This window comes from Gavia stellata, chromosome 8, assembly GCF_030936135.1.
Source record: "Gavia stellata isolate bGavSte3 chromosome 8, bGavSte3.hap2, whole genome shotgun sequence".
In the NCBI taxonomy this organism is placed as follows: domain Eukaryota; kingdom Metazoa; phylum Chordata; class Aves; order Gaviiformes; family Gaviidae; genus Gavia; species Gavia stellata.
Genome location: NC_082601.1, coordinates 13,137,959 through 13,162,366, shown reverse-complemented (window position 1 = coordinate 13,162,366; position 24,408 = coordinate 13,137,959). Strand labels below are relative to the sequence as shown.

The following is a 24,408-nucleotide window of genomic DNA, read 5'->3' as shown; positions in this document are numbered from 1 at the left end:
CCTCAAATGTGGCGCTCTCCATCTTAGTGTATTCCGGAGGATCTGGGTATCTTTCATTGAAATTACACTAAGTAGAACACTCCTTACCTCAGGGAGCCTCCTAGACTTACAGAAATATTTTCAAGTCTGATTTTGCTTTTTTTATCCACGGAATTTAGCACAAATAGCTCAAAAGATTGGTGAAGGCATGCTTTAAAGGACCCTTTTATTTGCTATATTGGCATGAACTACAGTTCTTCTGCCTGGACAAAGAGTTAATAACTAATGAAAAATTACTTTTTTTTTTAACATACATGTGATCTGAAATGTGTTTGGAAACGCATGACCTAGGGGTGCTCATCTAATTTGTACAAATCAAGCGTGGTGTTGCTAATTGCCCTATGCTTACTTGGTGCTAATATTAGAATTGCCATTGTGGGACAGAAAGCATCGGCCTTGTCTGATGTAGCCTTTTGCCCGTGGCAGGGGCCTAGCTATCAACTCATCCAGGAGGAGGGAAAAGAAATGCTGTGCTTTCTGCACAATTTTTGTTTTGTTCTAAGCTTTGTCTAGAAGCACAGATCTCTGCTATCTGCAATTTATTTATTGATTGCAAGTGAAACTGAAGTCAGGCTGAACTCTTCCTAAAATGCTGGAGAGGTCTTAATGTGGCTTTTTTTTTTTCCCCTGTGGCTCATCTTTAATACACACGGTACTTTTCTCAATGATACTTGTGGCAGTGTATTCCTCGGGTTAAGTACATACTGTGGACCAAGTGGAGTTACAGGTGTACTGAATTTTCCCTTCATTTAAAATAACTAAACACGTGGAGTTATTTGTGGTATTTCCTTCTACATCCACTGCGACTGTCAGACCTTATCTTACTGTAACATTAATTTTTTGTTAATGTAAGTGTTTTGCTGTGATTTCTTTTTGTAGATTAAAATATTTTTTTCTAGCTTTCTTCATGTGAATCTCTTGTTCCTAACTATTCTAGTTGCCCTTCTTTGGACCTTTTGTATTGCAGAGCTGGTGTTTCTGAGATGAGCAGAGTGGGCCTGCTGTTGTCAGTGAAATTACATGAAGCCATTATAATTTATCCACATTATTCTCTCTTCCCCTTCTTAATTTACCCCAGCATTTTATTTGCTCTGTGATGCTGCATGCTGAGCAGGTGTCTTCACTGAGCTGTTGATTCAGCTAATTTTTTCTCCTTTTCTGTGTACAAGTAGTTTAAATTATTTCTTCCAATTTGCATTATCTTGCACTTGAAGGTGCAATTTTTCATCTTGAAATATGTAACTTGTGGTATGCTAGGATTAAAAAACTAGCCTACAGCTGTGACATTACAAAACCTGCTTTTAAATTTTTTCTTGAGTCAATGTTTGCAAAGTCAGTGAGGCTGTTAAATCTGGACGTTCTCAGTGTGTAAAGTTAAAGCAAAGGTAATGCCAGCTGCTTGGTAGGACAGAGATTAATGAGAACATTGTCTTTCCTTCCAGCCCATCCTTTTTTATGTACCCGAACATGATTTTTTTTTTTTATTTTTTATTTCCTGGAAGTGCTCAGTGCTTGCGATGCACCTGGGACAGGAGCTAGAGTCATGCATGCACAGTGCTCCTGAAAAATAGGGCTCATTTTTAAAGTAGGACCCAAAATTGGAGGTGGCTTCCGAGAATTGAAATCCTTATCTCTGTAAGACTTCCTGCATTTGTAAAAGGAAAACTACGAAGCTGGATGAAGAAAACACTTCAGTGTCTTCTAATGGAAGATGTTAAGTTGTTATCTTCTGCATCACCGTGAATATGTGACACACGTGTGAGGAAGATACCGCAGTGATCTCTACCTGCTGTAAAGTTTTATTTCTTGAATGAGTCAGAGAGTCATAGGGAAGTTGTGGTTTAACTTTAGAGATACTTCCCTGTTTGTTTTGTCAAGTGGTTGACTATATTTCACGCTTGAAGGACTGAATTTACTGTTAAAGGCATTGGGAAGGAGTTTCACACTGAGGTGGATTTGCATTTCCTCTGATGTACTGGCTACTCTCGTTTCCCTAGCAGAGGCCCGCCACTGCTTCCAACAGGATTATGCATCTAGGATCCATTTGCTTTGCAAACATGGATGAATGTTATCTCAGGCCAATGTGGCAAAGGTCAGTTTGTCTTCTGAGTCCTGGCTTAGTGACAGAGAAACTAAGTCAAGAGAGTCTGACCAGCTTACAGCCATTGGGAAGCAGGCTTCTTGACTTGGTGCCATAATCAAACCCAGTGCCTTCAAAGACAGGCTTGAAAGGAACATTTCAGGCTTCCAGCTCCTCAAGTCCCAGTAATGTCACGGGAATGCACTAGTGAGCACCGATATGGACTTGTGAATCCAGGCCTGGGGGGGGCGGGGCTTGGATGTGGCTCGATCTTTGTGTTGCAGGTGGCCCTGCAGCATGGCAGTGGCAGCTTTACCTCCGGTAAGTTTGCAGGCAGGGTACGAGCGCTGCTTCTCCTCTGCAGTACTCAGGTGCTGTTTCCTGTGGTGGCATTTGGGCTTGAATTCAGGAGTGCCTCTTCCCTTCCAGTTACTGTTTGTGCTATAGGAGCTGCTTTGCGAATTGTTTTGCTGCAGTCAGAGGGAGGGTATTGCAGAGGCAAATCCCTTACTTGCTGTCCCCCACCCCATTCTTACTTCGTCTGTTCCCTCTTCAAAATACAGATTTGTAAAACTTGTGACGTTGGCTATGTTCTGTCTCCTCAGATGCCCTTCCCAAATCAAACCTTGGCTTTCTGGACTGTTTTTGTTACTCAACTCTTCCATGGATCTCATGGGAAATGAACAATATGGAGTGATGTTTTGAATCCAGTGGCTTTGGTGCCGAAGCACCCGTTTACTTCAGAGGTCCTGGGATGTTGACACAAGTGTGGGGTGGTCATCAGAAGTGGTGTTTCTGCCTGGGGGTTTGTTCACAATGCCATGAGCAATTGGTGATGGAAGAGGTGCTTGTTCTGTTGTTGACCATTTCTTTTGCTTTTTGGCGACACAGTTCCTTGAGTTCCTTCGTTTCAGTAAAATGGAGGTAGTGACACTCAACTTTCTTCAGAGTTGTGTTTGGAGGTCTGTGAATGGAAAAATTCAATGCAATTTGCAACCATCATCACAAATTAGCATTGCCTTAAATTTCTTGATGTGGACGGGGTCACTTTGGAAGTAAGTTACAGTTTACCTTGACCCTGCCACCATTTCAAGCTTGTGAATGCCAAAAAATTGTGATATCAAAGGAGGTCTTACGTTTTGGCACTTTGCTAGCTGAGAGTAGCTGGTAGCCTTAGTGGAGGGTGCTGTGATTTGTGCCATTGCAGAACACAGATAACAAAGGTAATCTCATTTCTGGCTGCCTTGATGATGTCCTGTTTGTTGTTTTTGGGTTTATAGTCATATAGCATGTTTGCTGGGTGACTGCAAATAGACTCTTTCTCTCCCCCTCCTCACTTTTCAGGAGATGGCGCACCATGAAGCGTGTGGTTGTGTGCTGCTCTAGGATCAGCTGTGTGCCGGTTTGCTCTGGCGCTGCCTCCCTTTTGCCTCTTGCAGATCACTTCCTTTCTGTGTGACTCTTACTCCAACTGTTTAATTTAAGCTTTGTCTCCTATCACCTGGCAGAAGAATGTGAGGATTAATTAGTTAATATTTGTGCAATGCTTTGAAGATAACAAGTGCAATATGAAGTGCTGAGGATTTTCAGGTGTCATTTTTTGCCCTCTCTTCTTTAGAAGTCCCATTAATAGTGTTTTGTCTTCTTTTTATAGCATCTTGAGTAGGTGATACTTCTTTAAACTTCTTCAAAACCCAATTTTTAGTGGGGGATTATGTGGCATATGCTTTGCTCATGCCCTTAGCTTCTGAAGTCATTGAAATGTGCTTGTTCAGAAGTGATATCTGAAACATTATTTCATCAACAGCTTGTTCAATATATATTGCACCAATGCCTGGCTTGAAGAGAGAGCAAGCTTCACATTCATAATAAGGAGAAAGTTCTTTGTCAGCATTAGTAATTGACCCTATTACAGTCAGTTGTTAATTAGTAAATAGTTGCACAGGTTTTCCTTCACTAAACATTTGAAAACCAGTGATAAACCATACAATTAATTGGCTACACAGAGCCCTTAAGAGCAACCCTTAGTATAGACTATTATGCCTGTAGCTTATGTTCTTTAAAACCCAGTGTTTAAGAACAATATGAACAGTAGAGTCTAGTCAAATCTTGACGTCTCCATGGTATTTTTTGCTATCTTCTATATTTGGAAAGTGAATATAGCAAGTACCACATTAAGTGGAATGCCTTATTTGCAGCATTCTTCAGCCTAAGTTAAACAATACCGAGACACTCTGTGTCAGGAATTTAATTTGCCTTCCTTCCTGAACAAAAGAAGATATGACACTTGGCTCTTGCAGACGTGACCCACCAGAATAAAATGTCAGCAGTGCTTGGGGTTTTTTTATTCCTTGGATGGCTGGAGGTGAGAGTTAATTGATCTGGATTATATACAGAGTAAGAATGCGTTCTTCCATGGATCTCATGGGAGATGAACAAAAACCAAGAAGTGTCCAATGGGAGTGTCTGCAAATGTAAATCCGTCGGGCAAAACCATGGTTTTCTAATGCTGTCAGTCTGCCGATGCAGAAGTTGTTGATCTTCTGAGGAGCTGGAGCATTCCTCTCCTGCCTATCCCATGCTGCTGTAGGCGCTGCAGTCGCCACTCCTCACTGAGCCTGTAGATAGATGGCTTTTACGATCAGTCACAGATAATGTGTTGCAGCCCCTGTGCAGGGGGTCCTCAGCAGGTTGCAGTTTGGGAACCCCTGCAGATGAGGTTGGGAGAAGATCGTGCTGTGGTCCCAGCAGGATTGCAGGGGCTACTTCTGTTGTGACCCCTGAAGCCTGAGACCCAAGTGCTACCCTTTCTCTTCCCCCCTCATTCACATAATAAATTCTTAGCAGGCTTCCTTGAGGTACCTTTGAGTAACAGAGATAACCTGTCTCCCCTCATCTGATTTGATTAAAATGTTTCTACAGCTATTTTGGATATTAATCATGAATGAAAACAGGGGACTGTCCTACTTATCACTATCCATCTTGGAAGGCATTTGTTACAAATGGCTCAGTGATCAAAGCGGCACAACCCTGAATGTAAATAGCAGCAGAGGGAGGGCTTGTGAGTAAAAAGCAAGCAATTATTGCACAAGGTCAAGAGGAGTTTGTATGATGAACAAGGAAGATAAAACATCCACAGTCAAACTGTGATTCTTGTAAACAAGGGGGCTTTAGATTTGAACATCTTGTATTTTTAAGCGAGAACAAATTGGGGGGAAGGGAGCAACAGATCTCTCTCTTGTGCTTGCCGGGAGATGACTTAGACCTGGTATTTTCAGTATGTGCATGCTGCCTGCACCCCAGGACTGGGCCGTGCCTCCTGCCACTGACCTGCAGGTTTACAAACCTCCAGCACTGCAGTACAGAAGGTGGATTTGAAGGAACATCTCTGAAGTTAAGTGCACACTGCACCACAGGATTCATTCTGGGAATTGAGTAGGAAAGGGAAAGTGAGATCGGGTCTTGTTCTTGGGATTTCTTGCCTGTGTCGTCGTCCCCCTGCCATTCTAATGTAATAGGTGAGACCCTTGTTTAGAATGTGAACTAGTCTGCTCCTAAGGAAATTAATTATGAAATTAAATTCCGTCTTCTCCATTACTGCTTGGAATTTTGAGGCAGGTTTGCTCTTCAGCTCGATTCCCATAAAATGCCTTGTCAGACACAATCTGTTTCATATGTACAGGGTTGCTCATGGATCATATTTACAGTGGGTTGAATGCTGTTGTCCCAAAATGGGAATGACATCAGTGGGCGGTTAAGCTAAGACAGAAATCAAAGTCAATGTCTTGCTGAAAAACGGACTTTTGAAATTGTGGGACTGCGTCCCTGCCAAGTAGCAATTGTGCTGGAATCAGCGTTGTTCATGTCAGCCCCAGCTATTCTTGATGAATAGCGTGCAAATTGTCTACCTAATTATACATGTAAGTGTTGGTGTGCGCATAAAAATTGTATGTTGACATATGGATTCAGGCACCTAATCACTGTATCAGCTGCATATCCATTTATATTTCTTTATGCATAATTTGTGTCGAGGGAAATATATTTTTTCATGCTCTTGAGCTAGAAATAGGAAATAGTTTTTCTGTCCAGCGTACAATGCTACTGCTCTGATAATGCCTCCTTATTTAGTTTTGATTTGTATTTTCTTGTTTTTAAAACCATGTGTTTTCATTGCCCTTGATTTAAATTAATTAATTAATTAAACAAATTATTCTCCAGGCATGCTGCTTATCCATAGCAAAAGACCATGTTGTCCTGAAGCTTTTGTGGGGAGCAACTCGTAAATTGAACTGGGTTCTATGGGAACAGCAGTTAAGCATTTATCACATTTAATTTGAATAGTAAATATAAAATATGAAAATAAGTTCTTGTGGCTGCTTGAAAGATACTCCCTTTTTTCATTCTGAAATGAGATTCAGAGAAGAGTAAAAACTTGAGATATAAACTCTGCTTTCTCAGATCCTTGATGATTTTGAGCAAACACGGCCTGAGGGTTGACCACATCTTTCAATAGTGTCAGTCCTGGAAGTATAATTAGCGAATGGTTATTTGCCTGTAACTCTCTTTGCCTCTGGGTTTCTGAAAGCTCAGATGTTTCTTGGGTACCAGTTCTAAGGGCGTGGGGCTGTGGAGTGCTTCGCTGCTCTTTAACACTTGCATATGTTTGGCAGCTCTGTGAGAAATTGCTGGAGAATTAGAAAAAAAGGAAAATGAAACCTTTTTGACTGATCAGATTTCTTCTACCCAGCTTGCAAGATTGTATATTTAAATATGTATTTTGATTTGAAAAGCAGAGGCAGAGCTAGAGCACATGTGTGTTTGTACCTTGTACTCAAATAGTAGTGTCTCAGCAGTTTTGAATTGACTGTCTTGAGGGTTTGGGTTCACTTATGTTTGACTTGAGAATCCTTCATGCATCTTCATGATCAGACACTACAATCACATGACTGACCTACACCATAAAAAATTCTGTGGAAATAAATTCAGATTGAGATCTTGAGCTGGGGAAAATCTGCAGACTAGAAGTGATACCAGTTTTGAATTTCATAGTCTGCCACGTGTAGTCTGCCTTTTTCTGAAGGTCTCCACCAAAGTTTCCTGCATCCGAGGACATCAGGTGACTGTTGGGTTGGTTCCAGCTCACCGAGCCAGCCATGGATGAGGACCCGTTATGCTAGGCACTGTGCAAACACAGCATGAAATAAAATAGACCTTCCCTCAGTTTTATTGCCGTTTCTTGTCAGCATAACTGTCACAGGGCAGGGGCGGCACAGATATTGCATGCGTTGGTCCTAATATGCCTTCTACTTTAACGGGTACCAAGGTATGCAGCTTCTTGAGAAAAATTTTTGGAGTGTTTCTTAGCTTTTCAGTGGTGGTTGTGAATAGATTTTAAAGCTTTCGGATTCTCAAGTGACAAGAGAGTTTATCTTGTTTCTTATTTATAGAGTTCCATATGTGTGAATGTAGCACTTCCTGATGCATATGAAAAGAGGCTTCCTGCCCAGGAGGGACTGTCACCTTTCTTGACCTCTTCTTTTTTTAATATGAGCTCATCTCCTCTTGTGCCCTGGATTTAAGAAGCAGCATGCTTGATTGGGCAGTGCCTGGCTGATGAGCTCTCCTGCAAAGACTTCAGCAAAATGTCTGGAGTGAATCTACCTGAGTCATATCTCATAATTAAAGTCATATAGCACAGTACATGCAAATGAGCCGTGTCTTTGCTGCCGCTTTGGCTGTGGGCTGTGCAGGAATATGAGCCTGGTTTTCCGTGAAGAAGAGTGTGTAACTGCTTCCGTAGGATTCTCTTTTCCCATCCTCTTAATTTCATGCTTTGGCCAGAACTACTGGCTGTAGCTCTAGTGAGGCTGTAGCTGCTGGTACGGTCATCACAGCGTTGGCTCTGGAGCAGGGCAAAGCAGCCCCATGGCTGGGACTGGCATTGGGTGAAAATGACTGCTTGGCATCACCTGCCTTCAATGGAGCCGGTAGTGAAGGTGGAGGTTCTTCGGGAGGTTTAACGATAAACAGGCCTCTCATTTATTCCTGGGTAGGGTCTTCATTAATTTCAGTGGGAGAAAGCTGGAGAGTGTGGAACTACTTAATTCTTATCAGTTTGCAAACACCATGTAGTAAAAATACATATTGGGAGGTGGTGAACTTTTCAGCTTAGCCAATAACCTCCCAGTATTGCTGCGGCTGCCTTAGATGTGCAGGCAGGGTGTTTCTGTCCAGCTCGATGCCTTCAGCTTGGACTTTTTGGGTTTTTTAACCAGGAAAGGCTGCAACATTAGCCTTTAATTAAGGGAGATGATGATTTATTTGGCAGGGCTGACTGGTGCACTTGTATGTACAATGTCTTTCCCAGTGGGTTTTGGTCTAAACCATAGGATCAGAGAGAGCTGCTGTAGTAAAACTGCAGGAAAATGTGTAACATGTATTGATTTGATACCTGGGGAGGAATTGGGCAAAGTAGCAGTGGATATATGCAATGTGACATGCTTCTCCCTCCAAGCGCCTGCTGTTCCCCCAGCGCAGCAAATTTTCTGTTAGTGGCAATACTGACAAGGCAGTAGTTAAAGCTGTCACTGTTTCCAGAATCCAGTTTTTCAAGAGGTTTATAGCTCTGACATTATAAGGAAAAAAAAAAAGAAAATTCACTGAAATTGGCTAAACAGCCTTTTCATCTGGAAAAGAGATGAAATATACGTGCTTATAAGCTATGGGTAAAACTGTACAGATGCTTTAAACAAAGTTCATAATACCATTTGGTGTCACATTGAAAGTGGCCTCTGTGGCTTTTTTAGTCCAATTCTTTCTTTTTGGCAGTGAGTTCATAGTCTAGAATATCCTTATTTGAGTCCAATTTTCTAAATGAACAAAGCTGCTAAAAGAAGCGACTTGTAGTTTCACTTTTCCCTGCTGTGTTCAGCCTTAGTTTCAGTGAAGTTTAGGTTTAGTCTTCTATAACTGAAGACATAAGTAAAACTTTAAGATACTTGGATAGTTAAAAAAATTGAGGCGAAGGAAGAAGTTTTAAAAAAATACTTAGGATTAAAGAGATCTGCTCATAACTCAATGTTAGATTAATCCCTCCTGTACAGCCTCTGATTGCCATGAGTTTTGAGCAGGAATTTGTATGTCTGTGACCCCACTTAGCACAACTCTATTTGTCTACTTCGACTGGCCACACCATGTATTTATCTCAGAAAATACACAAATGATTGACGTGCACCAGCCTGAAGTAGGAAGGCTGAGTTCTGGACATCTGTATTTAGAAGAATGCAAGACTGTTGTTGAATTAAAGCATCAAGGACATTTATGCTGAAGGTAGGGGCTGACTTGCAAATGTGCTTTTTCCCTTCTCACAGTTAGACCATCTGGTCAGCAGGGTCAGTGGTGGGAATCCTGCCTATGGAGTGGGATAACTTGTTCACTCTTAAGTGACAGTGGCCTGGTGTGCTTTTATATTTTATCTTAAAGGTGTATCTTCTAGTAACTTTAAATTCCCAAACATGTCCTGACATTGTTTTGAGGATGACCCCCATTTCAGCTCAGCCTCTTTCCACTACCCTGTGCATCCCAAAACCCTTTCTGCATGTAAGAAATTCTGGCACTTATAAAATAGGTTTTGTAGGTACAGGTTTTGTTTCTGTGCCTCAGTGACGTGGTGTTTGCAAATAGCTGAATTTGTAATGAAGTGTAGTGCCTGGGGCTGCATGTTCTGACTTTGATTGGCTTAGTGCCTTGTTTTGAATGCTGCAATCTGTAATGCACAGGATGCAAGAAGAACAGCCTCTTACTACTTCACATCTACCCTGGACACATTTTCTAGCCCAGCTGGAATGAGACATGATCAAAATTAGTTCTGTAATTAAGAAAACGTTGAACCTCTTGTGTGTGTTAGGCAAATGAGCGAAAGCTTTTAGCCAAGCAATTAAGTGTTAAGGTTTTACTGTAAGGTGAATGTAAACTAGATAATTTCTCCAGCTAAGCTTTCCATAATCATTCCATTAGTATGAATTCAGTACCGTGCGGAAGGGAGGCAGCATAGCACGATGGATAAGATTATTATTATTATTATTGAAGATTATTGCAGTACAAATGAGCAGTGAAGGCCCCAGCTGAGGTTACAGTTATACTTTGATAGGAGTTTTACTTTATGCTAGGATAAAAGACAGACTTTGCTCTGGAGCAGTCATGATTTAAATAGACAAAAGATGCTCTCTTTGCATAGATACAGAACAGAGATGCAGTGAGATTAAATGCCGTGCCTTCCATATGGCCAGTGGAAGCCAAACTTGATCTTGTGGCAAAGGCACTGGTGTGTGTGTGTGTGAGGTACGGTATGGCCAGTGGGAAACATAAGCCCTGTTCCACTTTGGAAGGGTGGGTGGGAGGGGGTTGTGGTTAGCGCCATAATACGGATGCTGAATTACTTGCAAATTCTGTTTTCACTGTCTTTATCTGCTCTGTATCAGTGTGGGTTAGTTATTTTCACTTCATGGCTCTCACTGTCTTCTGTGGGATATCAAAGTACTTGACTGAGTTTGCAGAGTTTTCTGAGATCTAGGGACAAGAGTGCTCTCGAAGTGGTAATTTGCTGCTTCTCTTGTTGCAGTACATTAAATTTACATAAATTTTTTTATGTAATTATCTGACCAGGGAACAAACTTAAAGGGGGTGGTTTCTTAACTAAAACCATATTTCTTGATGTGTTTATCTCATCTTTCCACTTAAGGATGCTTGCTGAGATTGGTATTGGTCCAGTTTCAATAAGTCATGTGTATGGCTGCTGCTTTTTGTTTGGCTTTTGCTGATCAAATGAATGTGGTAGTTTATTTAAGGCAGCATGGCTCAAGATTATGGAAAAAGGTCAGCAATTTCAAAAGCAGTTTGTATTTTGTTTCTCAGCATGGAAGCTGTTACTAATGTTTCTGGCTTTGTGTTTCTGTAGGCGTTCTTGCTGGCATTCGTGTACTCGTTGAAGGTGTCTCCGCTCATAGAAAAAATAAGTGACCACAAGGATTTTAAGAAGCTTCTCAGGACACGGAATAATATACTAGTGCTGTATTCCAAATCTGGTAGGTCCTCCTTTTTTTTTTTTATGTCATAGCTCTTTGTGCCCAGCAGCAAGGTGTGTGTGCTTGAACATCTGTGTGCATGTTCAAGCGCATGTACGCCTGTGTACATGCTCAGATGACTAAGGTCTTCACCCTTACTTGCTCGCTGTTCAGTATTGTCTTATGTGACTGCAAGGGCTTCTTCAGGCCTGGTGTCCTTTGTTCTAACTCCTCGGAGGCTCCTGATGTTTCAAGATTGGAGTCGTCTTAATTTGGTCTTCTAATTGCTCTGTCACATTGGCAAAAATTATTCTGGCTTTGTCTCCAAAACTGGTTGCTTGTAATAGCTATCAGCCAGAGCTTTCTGGTGTGTTTATCACAGTAGTTTGCAAGTTTTGATTTCCTGGTGACACTGAAAGGCTTAATGAATAGTTATAGTGCTGAAATCAATCCATCTTTGCTTCTGACAGCTTTGGATGTCCCATGGTTGTCTTTCAACTTTAATTAACAAAATACACAAGCAGACTATTTTTTATTTTTATAAGAGGGAGAAATGGCTCATTTCATGTCATAGCACCTGTTCCCTTAAATCTCTTTGCTGTCTTTTCTTTCATTCAGGCTCTCCTTTCTGGCTGTTCACTCTTGCTCTTACCTGTCTGTTTGCTCTTCCTTTTGCTCAGTTCTGCTCCTGCTGTACCTTTTCTCCTTTGTCACCTTGTTTGTTTTGGTGTATTGTTTTGTGTGACATCATGCAAAATAAAGAAACAATCTTTAAGCTCCAACAGCAAGAATGCTGTTGTGGATGTGGAATTCATTGGACGGCAAGAAGTAAAATGTGTCACAAAGATGATTTTCCTTAGTGCTGTATTGTTTTTGTTGTTGCTTCCTTTTCCTTCCTGCAGGCAAGCAATACAAAGTAGTGCTTTGTTTGGGGGTTGTGTCCTCCCTTTCTGACCTGTTGCAAAGGTCTTATCTCAGTTAACACAGTGACGTTAGTAGATTTGCTCTGGGTTTATAGAGTGGCAAATTGGAGCAGTATGTGGTGGCCCAATATCCTCCCTCCCTCTCCCTGCCAATATCAGAGAATTTTGCAGACAAAAATGTGCAGGTGCTGGGATAAGTAACTTTGTTTCCTAAAGATGTGCTTATTCTGAAACAGTTAAAATTATATATGGTGACTTTAATTTTTGTTAAAATATTTGTGTTTTGCTGTAGTGGGGAACTTTGAGCGCTTGAACTTGGCCAAATGGTTTTGTAGAAACAGGTTCAAAGTGAAAGTCATAAAAGAGTTTCTAACGCTTTTTGATTTTGAAAGGAACACTTTAGATAAAAAAGACATCTGTATTATTCAGCTTTTTAAAGGGAAAATTTTCTTTTTACGCTTAACATTTTAAGTGGTGGTTGCTTTCATTTTTAGAAGCACAACCAGAACACTTCAGCCCTGACACTCATCAAATAAATGTTGCCCTATGGGCATCGTTCAAAAGCCGTGTTGTGGAGATTTCTTTTTTCTGTTTTTGTTATTTAATTGGTTGGTTTTAGCAGTCTAAAGCATTGCATGCAGAGCTGACTGTGGGATTAATGTTTCTTCCTAGAACGGTGATCCTTGCACAATTAGAAATCTCTTGCCTAACTGTCACCCAGAAAGAGGAGAGGAGAAAAAAGATAGGAATTTGGAGGTGCAATTCTAGTCCCAGACATACATCTCCCAGCTGTGATGAGATGTTGGCCAGCATCCAATCGTACTGCTGGAACAAAGGCTTTGCTTCTCAGCTGAGCAAAACTAGATAAGTATTCCTCTCTCATGCAGGAAATTCATTGGTTTCAGGAGATGTCCTCATTTACAGGAGATGTTTAGTTCACCCTACCGGCTGGGTATCCTGCCAGGGCTGCTCAACTAGTGAGTCTTCTGGGACAAGTCTGTCCTATCCTGAATACTTATTTTTTTAAAGGGTGTTTGTCAAAGTGTTCCACTCTAAGTACGTGCGAAAATTCCCCCACGTGTCTACCTCCCTGTGGCGGAGAGAGGTGGCAGTTGCATGTTATCAGTATTGGGAGTTTAAGAGCCAACGTGTGTGGGCTGGCGTCTCTGATAGCATCAGGCCCAAGCAAAGGCTGTCGAATACAAAGAAGCTCTTTCTGGCTCAGGAGATTGTTGAGATAAAAATTGTGGAGGCTTAGAGATTATTTGAACGGGCTGTCACTACCCGCTGGCTCTACTTGTCTACACTGACCTATATAGGCCTTCACTTTCCCAAACGTTGGAGACAAGATATTGGTCTATAGAGGCATTCGGTCTGACCCAATATAGCTGTTCTTATATTCAATTAGCTGAAGTAGTTGTGGAGCAGTAGCAGTTTAAATAGATCTGGAAGAGGTTCTGGGTTTCTATTTTCTGTTTATCGAGGCAGGAAACAGTTTCTGTTAGGTTTCTGGGGAATTGATAACTTGTTTGAACCTCTATTTTTCTCTCCCAAGCTCTTGTCCCATTTTTCCTCTGTGTTTGTTTTTAATACCATTTATAAGACTGTTTTGGAATGGAAGTGTTTTGCAAAATCTACACATGTGACATGGCATTATAAAAATCTCAGCTGGGTATTTATAATATAGCCAGTTCTTGGAAGGACCTTTTCTGGGTGCTTCCTGCTAATAGTTTTGAGCTCCTCACGACTGTTGGTTTGGGTATCTCCCAGGGTTATTATGAGAATAACAGTGTGTTGTTTTCTCTGTATGACAGGGATAGAATTGAGGCAGGCAGAGATGCCAAATGACTTGTCCTTACAGCTGATGAAGGTCCTAAATTAAGTTGTTCTAATTAGCAGGCAGTGGTACAAACTGGTTAATGCCCAGCCCCAGGAAAAAGACAGTGTTGCGATGGAAGCCGGTTTGCAGGAGAGGACATGGTATAGCTCCATAAATGTAGGTCAGGCAGCATGGCTGGAGGTATGAATTTCAGTGTGTTGTTTAAGGGGGATGAACGGAAGGAGCCACCCAACTTCAGCTGCAGCCAGCATTCCTTCTAGTTTACTGATTTTACTGATTGTTCTCATACTGGTTTCTTCAAATTAGATAAAGTGTTCTTCCAGTGCTTCAGAACAAAGGAATGCACCATTGTGTTTTTCTATGTAGAGTAATAATGCCATTGTTGATTTATTTTTATTATTGTTTTCCAGCTGCTGCTGCAGAAAGCTCACTCAGGTTACTGTCCGGCGTGGCCCAGGAGGTGAAAGGACGAGGTACTATAAGCTGGATAGACTGTGGGTATGTGTCATGCTGTTTTTCTCCTTTTTCTTTTCCCCTCTCCCCTTTTGGCTTTTATTGCTGACTTAACTGCTTTGATGGCCCTGAAAGTTTTTGCCTGCAACTGAACCCACATCGTTCTGTGCAGTTTCTTCATAGCTGTAGGGAGCCTACATCTTGTCATCCTCTCTTCCTTCAGACCAGTGATGGGGAATCATTTTTTCCTTATGGTTGTTGTCACTTCTTCTCTGACAGCATGTTTTTCAGTCTGAAGCTGGAGACCCCAGCTAGCATAACCTTTTGTGAGGGGGCACGTAGCATGGAACTCTCACTGCTCTGGCTTTCCCATAAGCTGGACGAGGAGGAATCCCACATGTTGTGCCTCAGCTGGAGGGCAAGGCAGTTCTGCTCCGACAGCAAATGCTGCGTGAGCAGTAGGGCTGTTTGCTTGGTTTTGAAGCGTCCACCCATTTTTGTGTTTCTCAATAAAATGTGCTTTCTTTTAAAGAACTTCCTCTGTGCTTGTATAGGTTCATGGCAATTTTTAATGTGAAGGCAGGGAAACTTGTTTTTGTAAGTGGTTGCTTGTGTGTGGAGGAACGAACAGGTGTGTACTTTCTGGTTTGCAGATGTGAAAGCCTCCACTGTGGTTCTGCTCAATAACACATTGCCTGTGGTTTTAGCTTGTGTATCGTAGTGCCTCTCTGCCTCTGCAGCTTTGAGAGCTTTGCCTGCAGGTGGCAAATTCCCCTTTCTGCGCTGCAGAGGAACAGCTTGCTGCCTACCTGTGTGTTTGGGTGGATTGCCATGGTATGAACAAATTGTATGCTGTGCACAAATCTATGTCAGCTCTGAAAATCATGTGGATCCCTTAAAATTATACTTTTGAAACCAACCTCCATCCATCAAGCAGTGACCCAGAATAAGTCATTGGTAAATCAAAGTTAACGTGCTTTTGTCGTTGGTTAACCTGTCTTGCTTTCCCCCTGCCATCAGGCAAGTATCTCTCATGTGGAGTCCTCTGCTTCTGCCTTCTGTTTGCATTCTTCTGGGCTCATCCAAATGCACAGACACTTCAATCTCTGCCCAACTGATGGGGACACTGTTCCAAGTCATCTGCTGGCAGAAAGCAGGGCTGCCTCTCAAGAGGCCAGTGAAGCCTGTACCACTTCCCACCTGCTGAAAAGCCAGCAAATAAATTGTATTGACCCTGATGAGGAGAAGGTTGTGTGGAGGTCTGGCATCCTCTGAAATCCAGTCTCCTTTTCTAATGAAAGCACTGATAAACAACTTTTGGTTGTTGGTAATGATGGCTAGCAAATAGGATACTGGGACAGGTTCTTGGCTTTTGTTTCTAATCAGCCCCATTTGTGACTGTGTAGTGGTCACTATCTTTTTTGTGTCTTCTGTTTCCCTTTTGTTTTAGGCTACCTCTGTGTTGGGGTACTTACTGCTTACTCTGTGTGTGTGTGCACGTGGCACATGTATACAACTGCTGGAATCATGAGGCTGTTCATCTGGCCCTTCAAAATGCTGCTGTGATACAGCTAAGCAATGACTGTCTCCAGGATTTATTTTAGTTCTGGGTTGGAGAAGGAAAGAGTCAGTGTTTAGGACTTCAGTTTGAAAACCAGGGAAGTTTTGGCACTTAGTTCAATGGATCAGTCTGTGCTCCTGAGTTCATAAGTGATGATGATGGGGAGGGAAATGTGTTGTTTGGTTTTGCTGTAAAATAAACTTAAATTCATCAAAACCTAATATGCTCTCCCTTTCCAAATTTTGTCATCTAAACCAAACTTTGTTATGGAGGTTACTTGCAAGAAATGTATTTTAAAGTCTCCTCCAGGTAGTGCTTTAATACATTTCATAGGAAGCTTGGTACTTGCAGTTCCTTTCCTCTGACCGTGGTAGGGAAGTACTTAAGTTAAGCTTCCTATATTCGTAATGAAGGGTGAGTTATTCCCAGAGAATGAAGCAGCCTGGTGAAGGTCATGCTGTAAGAGGTTGGGAGACCTGGGAATAGATTTGCAGGTTCCCAAAATTTGCTTTGATGTCAGTAATAGCACAATCAGATTGCCACTTGCTGAGTGACAGGCAGTGGACCGGGTGCTGTAACATGGCAGTAGCTGTAATGCTCTCTTTGAGGGTTCAGCAGTGCTTCCTTTCAGATCACTCATTTGGGGAGAACCTGGAAAAAATAGATGATCTGTCCAACTGTAGCTGGGTATTTGTCAGAGATGTCTCTTTTATCACTCCCTTCTGCAGAGGGATGTCATAACAGAATTTGTCGACTTGTGTTACAGGGCCAGGTGAGCTAGAAGACTGGTTTGTGGCAAAGGAGGTCTTGATGCATGCAGAAAAACAAATGGTTTGAGCCTGAACCAAGTTTTGTGGTTGATTTGCTTGTTAAACCTTTAAATCATTCTGAAATCAATCTCTTAGTGTTGAGGTAACTTTTAAATTTTTTTTTTCCATTGCTTACTGCTTTTTATATACTCATCTGTGCGAACTGGTGCCCACCTCATGGCACCAATAATACCAAAGAGGCTGCAGTAGTGCTGTCTGTCACCAGTTACAAAGGGCCAGTTGTAGGGCCTGAACAGCTGAGTCCTACCAGAGTTGCTCAAGCTATTCTCCCACTGCAAGTATGCTGTGACGCTTATTTGCAAGTCTTCATGCTGAAACAAACAGTGCACAGATGCAGGGATATTTACAGCACAGGCTCAATTTGTTTTACAAATATTGACAAGAAATGGCTTGTTTGGCAGCACTATTTAGCAGGGAATTTTGGCTTTGTTCTTCACATCCCACTGTAGCGGACTTCTTTGCCTTCAGATCCAAGCATTGGCAAGGCTGGCGCACATGCGGAGTGTGGTTTGTGTCTCTGCTTCCCTGTGGCGATGACAGCAGTCTTTTTCTTTTCTTTTTCTTTATTGGTGGTGCTTTTTTTGTTTCTTGTCATTCCCCTTCTTCCCCTCATTTTCAGGAGAAAGCAAGAATGTACTGCTCCACTGATGGAAAGCATTAGAGATTGCTAAGTCTCGGCAGTATGTTCTGTATTTCATACAGCGGAGGGGAGCATGCAGGTTTGCGGCTAGCGGTAGGCTGCCTGAATTGCTGGCTCACATGGAAACCGCGCTCCTTGGCCTCAGCTTTTGTTCGGTCTGTGGTATGAGTTGGAGGTTAGACTTGAGCTTTCAGTTCCAGGTTGAGTGGTCTCAGGGACACCAGGGAGATTAGTTTTTCAGTGTAATGTGGGGAAATACTTGGTCTCTTGCTGAGACGGTTAGTGTGGAGTAGAGGAGGTTGCCACTTTGTCACTTTGAGGCAGGATAGCGGGGATCCCCAGGGTGCCTGGGCTTAGGAAATGTAGGGCTGGGAAGTGCCAGGTGCCTGCCTTTCCTGCGTAGTTAGGCTCATTTACATTAAGTGCCACACTGGAGCAGGGCCGTGCTGAGTGCAATACACCCAGGGAAGCCTCTGTGTGCAGTATTGCAGATAAGGTCCTCGTTCATGGGAGATTTCAATCCGTTTGCGCAGGCAGATAGGTGCCTCCTGCTAGAGATGAAGGGGCAGCACGGGAATTGCTCGCAGCATTGAAGTGGTCACTGTTTGCTCCTGTGTGCTGAGATGGCATATGAGGCTCTGTACACAACTAAGCATGAAGCTGTTTCAATTGTGAATAAAAGACCCATGAACGATGTGACAAAAATATGTTTTATTCTAGCCTTTCCGTGTTTTAATTAGGAAGTCCTGGCAGAGGTGTTTGATGTTTAATGAATGGTGGTGTGAGAGACCACAGAATATTGAATTAATCACGCCTGGTAGGATGCATGGTATCAGGGATAGAGCACAAAGTTGTAGGTTGGTAAATCTTCAGAGTGTCCCAGAGAGATGGATCTGTTGTCTTATGAACAGGTGTTTTGGGACTCGTGTTTGGGGAGGTGCCATGTTAATAGGAGCTGAGAGTCCTAGCTTCTGTTCCTGGCTCTGCAAATGATTCACTTCTTGTTACTTTGTGCTGTTAAAAAAGGTGTGTCTGTTTTCCAGGCAACTGGGTAAATATTGCCTGATTCATTAGTCAATGTTTATAAAGAGTTTGGAGAACTTTGAAAGGAAAAATGCTACAGCAGCACAAATGACTGCTCTTCATTTAGTGCGTTCAGATGCTATTGGGATGGGCATGTAAGAAAGCAGAGGGTTTGGTTATTTATTGTATTATTTTTAGTAGTACGCTGATAGAAATTTTGAAAATGGAAGGGCTTCATAGGGAGTTGAAAGCTTAAGATGTCTGCAAAAAAGAAACTGTCATGTCCTTTTGTACAATCTCGGAGTCTGTCTGCTGCTAACTGTAACAGCAGGTTGGGGTGCAGCGGAGCTGGTGTGTGCTGCATAGGCAGACAGACGGTCGGTGTACATGCTGCAGAGTCTCTGCGTCCCCCTTTGTCCCCCTAAAACTCTATCTTTGGAGGCGTAGTACAACTGGAGGTAAGCATTGATGTGGTCAAGTAAAAGAGGAGTTTTGTGAAAAATAGAAACTCCTGGCAAATCCTTATGGTGGCAAGTAAAAGGTACAAAGTGATGTGCCAGGGAACACAGTAAGATGGAATTACTGCTTGAATGAAAGATGAAATTTTTGTTGCTTGTCTTTAAAGCAGACAAAGCTCCAGTCCTAGTTTGTGATGCCCTGAGGTCTGGTTTTGAAGAATAATCATTATAAAGTTATCCTCTAGTCTTCTTGAGTAGGTTTTGTGATAGATCACGGGGTGGCCAAGGACTGATGTTACTTGCAAGAGTGTAACTAGTTTGAGTGAAGTGGAAAGGAAGTAAAATGGCTTTATTAAAGAGAAGAAAATGTGTTTGGCAGGTTATAAAATGCATCGTGGTCAGTTGCAGCTTTGAGGAGGTGGCAGAAGACATTGAAGCTAGCTCTTTCCAACCTGAATGTGATTTAGTGAACACTCCTGGGTTTTCCTGTTACTGAATTGTCTCGAGTTTCTTGTTGACTGTAACTCCTGCCCAATTGTGGACTGGTTTTTTCAAAAAAGCACCCATTTATTTGGCTCTGCGTAATTATTCCCTGCTCAAACTTGCATGGTTCCCTTTACTGTAGGTCCCAAACATAAACAAAGCTGTGTGATTTCCATCTGCTGTCATAGCGCGTGAGCTTGGCTTTAGCACATCAGACTGCTAGGAAGAGGAAATGCCATCTGGTTAAAATGTCTGACTAATTTTTGATTGGTTTTAATCCCACTTCTTGTGTGTCATTCTTGTAGTCCCTTTTGTGTGTCCTGTGTGTCATTCTTGTAGTCCCCATCCCCAATAATTACTTGTTATTGTTAAAATCCCGTGACACTTAGCATAAAGGTAAGACCATAATTTGGCTGGTAAAGCAGCCCTTTCAAAGCTATGCATCTAAACATGTGCTGGTTCCTGAGAGAGACAAATCTAATGAGTAGTTGTCTTTTCTGGGATTTCCCCCAATTTCTGTGTTTATCCGCCTTTTAGATGAAATATTCCTTCCCAAATTTCTAATTTCCTAATGCTTTGATACAGAAAAGCTTTACCTATACACACAATCCTGGATGAATTTGTTAAATGCCCTGAAATAGCAGGGAGGAATATCAGAAATAAGGCTGCTGGTACAGATGGCATTAAGTGTCATTTTGCTCTTTAGTTTTTACCTTCACTCCTATAAAGCCTATCAGAAGTAGGATTTATTTTAGAGAGTAAGTCTACTCATCTTCCTTCCTTGTAGTTGAATTTTAAATCTGATGAAAAGCTTTGAAATTGCAAATAAAAATTACCAGATTTAATGGGGAGAGAAAAAAAAGAAGAAAGGAGTGCTCCTCTTGGATGGAAGGGGTCACATCAATGCAAGTAGATTTGCTGTGTCTGGGATTCTGCCTTTTTCTACAGTTGCCTTGAAGAGTAGCGGCAGCTCAGGAGTGGATGGTACCTAATGTTAGGTGCCAGCCTGGGGGAGGCTGCAGGGGCTCCGTTTGCAGCTGGTCCAGGGGAGGGAAGCCAGGTATCCATCAGGAACACTTTGCAAGTGTAGTTATACTGACAACGTGGTCCTTGAGTGGATGCGATCTATATGGGCAAACTGTGCATTTGCAGAATAGATTTTCAGCACCTTCCTCCTGTCTCTATCATAACCTGTCTGTGCAGTTAATGCTAATTCATGTTAAAGCCCATTTATTTTAGTGTAAGAGTGACCATGCAGGAAGTGCAATGCCAGTCTGAAAAAAAAAATCCTTTTTTAACTAAGCTCTCAGTTCCTAACATAAACCCATTTAGTCTGGTGTATTGCATTAATTCAGAAATGCAGAGCATTTAACTAAAATCCACTGTAGTGCTTGGGTGTACGAGCCTGGGCTCATGTCTCGGTTTCATCCTAACGGTGTGTATTCCATAGGTTTTGCCTAGAATTGCTCATTAACTGTGAATCTTCAACGTTGCTGCTTTTCAGACTAAAATGAAGAGTGAGCTAAGATTTAATGTGAAGTTACCTCCATTTTCTTGTATTCAATACTTCATTTAAAACATCCTCTAGGATCCTCTCCAGGCCCATAGTGTGCAGCTAAAGGTCGTAAAACAGGCACCAAGGGAACAGTACAATGTGCTGCGCTGTTTGTGTGTCTGTGGGTGACAAGTTCAAAACCTGCTTTTGCGTGGATCTTAGATTAGTGTGAACTCAAAGACAGAGTGGTCCTCATCTTGTGTCCCAGGTTAGGACAGTGTTCCCCTGGACCAGGTTGTGTGAGTTAGAGGAGGTCTGGACATGTCTGTTGAGGAAAGCTGCTGCTTTGCAAAGAGATTGAGGGTTAGGCGTTTCCAGACATTCCTGCAAAGCCTTTGGAGGCTCCTGTGAATGTGTTCAGCTTATTTCTGTGCAGGTACATGGGCTGCTGAGTGCTTCTTACTAATTTATATTTCAACGGAAAGTACCATTCATTATAACTTCTTGACTTTCTGCAGGGCTGTAGTTTATAATTTTTTTCCCTTAATTGTTTTTGCTTGACGATACCTGTTACCTTTTTGTCTTAGGTTTCTTTCTGCTCTTTGGCTTGCTCTTGCTTGCAGTGAGAATTAATCTCATGGATTTTAATTTTCGGAAAATACTTCTTTTTAATCTCATTCCTATAGATTCCTGGTCTCTCTAATTGACTAATGGGAACAGGAAAGTCATTTGTATTGGGTGATGAGTGATTCTGGGTCTCTGCAGCACATGGATTATTCTGTTTGCATTCCTGGCACGTTCCAGGGGAGCGTTTGGAGCAGAAGGCTGTGATCGCCTTGTGGGTCACAGGGAGGCTTTTTGCTGCGTTCTGAGGGGGAAAATAAGGCCCTAAATTCAGATTAGGCTCTGTCCTGTCAGTCTGCTGATACTAATCTTTAATTCTTTCTAGCAGCACGTTTTCTGGTTTTGGTTTCCATGCTCTCCCATCCCTTAAAAGATGCAAGCTTTTCATCTGCCGCATTGTTTGAGTGGCTCATTTGTTCTGTGCTATGGAAACCTGTTGCTATTGTTACTTCTTTTATAAGATAATTTCTATCAGGAACCTAGAATGGTGGCAAAAGGTTGCTTTGTTTTCAAAGACAAATCTTGTGTTTTAAGCTTTCTGTGCTGATTACTTCTGTGTCCACCTCTCCTGCGTCCTGTTCCTATTTTGGTGTCTGCAGGTACTTAAACCCCACTCAGGAGCATAGTATCAAAGTGCCTGTCTGCACAGAGAGCTGTGTATGGGCTTTCTGTTTGAGTAGATGTATGCCATTACCATCCAGTGGCTGCTTAGCGCAGCTCTTTGGAGAAGTGCTCTTGCAAGCTAGGCTGATGGTTTGAGAAGCGATTTTTTTTTTTTTTTTCTTCTCTGATTTCAGATCTGTCTCAAGAGAGTGATACAGAAAGGTCTGGGATCATTAGAGAATATGAGGAGCCTTACAAATATAACATACTGTCAGCAGCAGTAGTTGTGGCAGCTGCCGCCCCAGGCTGGGGAGGGAGGAGGGAGGATGATGGGGAGGCAATGTCTGCAGTCTGAGAGGAGAGTTTTGCAAGGGTTGGTCTGTTTTCATTTGGTCAGCAAAGTACGCACGCTGCTGTAGTGTAAATGGATCACACAGTGCTTGTTGGAGGGTGGGATTGATGACTGGAAGGAGCGTAGTCAGAATCCCATGTTGTCCCCCACAATGGCTAATGAACCGCATTTTTGATTTCGAAACCTCATAGGAGCACATCTAACTACAACTGACTGACAATGACTTCCTCTTTCAGATTAGGTTTGCAAGTGCAAATGTTTTTTTATTTTTAGGTGGCTTGAGGAAATTTCTGGCGTTGACACCCTTTTTGCTGCTTTTTTGGGTCACAAGCTCAATTAGTTGGCAGGATCTTAACTCCATGCTTTCTTAGGATGTTGTCTGGAGAGGGTATTCTCTGGAAGGTAGCCGGAGGGCATTGCAGAGGCTGTTCATTGGGCTGGGAAACCCTGTTTGATAATTCATTTCTGAGGGCTGGTCTGAAATTGCAGTTATACTTCCCTGAAGTTATAACTGGAGTTGTTCCCTGTATGATGGTTTTCACCATAACATAAAAGAATGAAAGCAATGAAACAACAGAGATGATAACGAGAGAGTATGCTGGTAACAAGATGATGGCTTTGACTGGTACCTTCCAAAGCTTTTTCCAGTGTTGGGAGGCTTGTTTTGTAGGCAGCCCTGCTTCTGCTCTGCCATATCACCCTGCTGTCAGAGCCTGTTCCTCCTTCTTACCTGCTCAGTCTCGTCTCTTCCAGCTGTTGGGACAGTGACAGTGTTTGTCTGTCCAACCACTGATACGACAGAGCCTCCATCGTATTGGGGTCTACAGGTGCAACTGTGATATAAGGGACCGCTGAGCCCCGTTTCAGACAGAGATGTACAGATAGAAGCGATAAAATCTGTTTACAGATTGTGAGGTCTGTGGTTCACATGTGGTTACGTGATATGCTGATAGAGAAGCGAGATAGTTTTTGTGCAGGCAGATTTACTGACCTGGTTACTTAAATTGGTGCTGTCAGTGTTTTTATTAATTGCTTCTCTCGTGCCTGGAAACACTGTAGGTACAGATGAAAAAGAAGGTTGGGTCCAGTCTGTGTTGCAAAGTGTTAGTAGATGCCAGCACCATGGCATCGAAGTATGGCCACACAGCACATGCACACACTGCTATTACATTGGCAACTGGAGATGTGAACTTTTTTTGGATGGCATTTTTGTCATTTCCTAAGAGGGGATTTGACAGTCATCCCAGATCTTTCCTCCCCAGAGGCTGATGTGGTTGTAGGGCTGTTTTCCCTTCTTGATGAGAAGCCAACAGGCAGCGTTACGTGATAAGGGAAATAATTAGGGAGCTGCGGACGATCTTATTTGTGCTCGTGAGAGAGGATGGTGCTGAGGATGTTTGGTCTTATCTTGCTGCCTTCAGGACCTCCCAGGACAATATTTGAATTGTCCCCAAGGAGGGTGTTTTGCACTGCCACCTCCAGGCACCATCTCTTACTCAGCATCCATCCAGCTTGGACTTGTTTTGTTTTTAGAAACCGATACGGGCTTACTGCAGCCAGGGAGCTGGATTTTGTGTTCCTCCTGTCTAGCTTTATCCTCTGTTCTTTCTGTCTCCAAATTACCTTGCCACATTGCTGCAAAAACCTTTCTCTGGGTTGGTCCTGCCACTGGGGCCTGCCATCAGTATCTCTCACTGCTTCTCTATCCTTATGGCCACGAGCTCGAAGGCCCACGGGCAGCCCTGCACAGGCAGAGCATCCTGCTCCGCTCCTGAGGAGTGCCCGTGGCACATCCCCTTCAGGTGCTGGCTTCGCTGGTGGTGAGCCAGAGGAGGTCAGATCTCCTTCATGAGCCCCTCGCCCTCCTCCTGCCCCAGTAACAGCTGGCTTCCTGTGCAAAGTGATTATTCATGCATGCTAATGCTGACAAGGGACCCCAGAG

The 24,408-nt window shown here is 42.6% G+C and overlaps 1 protein-coding gene across 1 annotated transcript in view; it reads left to right on the top strand.

Annotated features, from left to right (window-relative positions):
• Positions 1–24,408, top strand: part of PDIA5 (protein disulfide isomerase family A member 5) — a 101,874-nt gene that overhangs the window by 801 nt on the left and 76,665 nt on the right. Inside the window, exons 2-3 of the mRNA XM_059820514.1 lie at positions 11,076–11,202; positions 14,355–14,442. Of these exons, the coding sequence (XP_059676497.1) occupies positions 11,076–11,202; positions 14,355–14,442 (215 nt within the window). The remainder of the gene's footprint in view (positions 1–11,075; positions 11,203–14,354; positions 14,443–24,408) is intronic.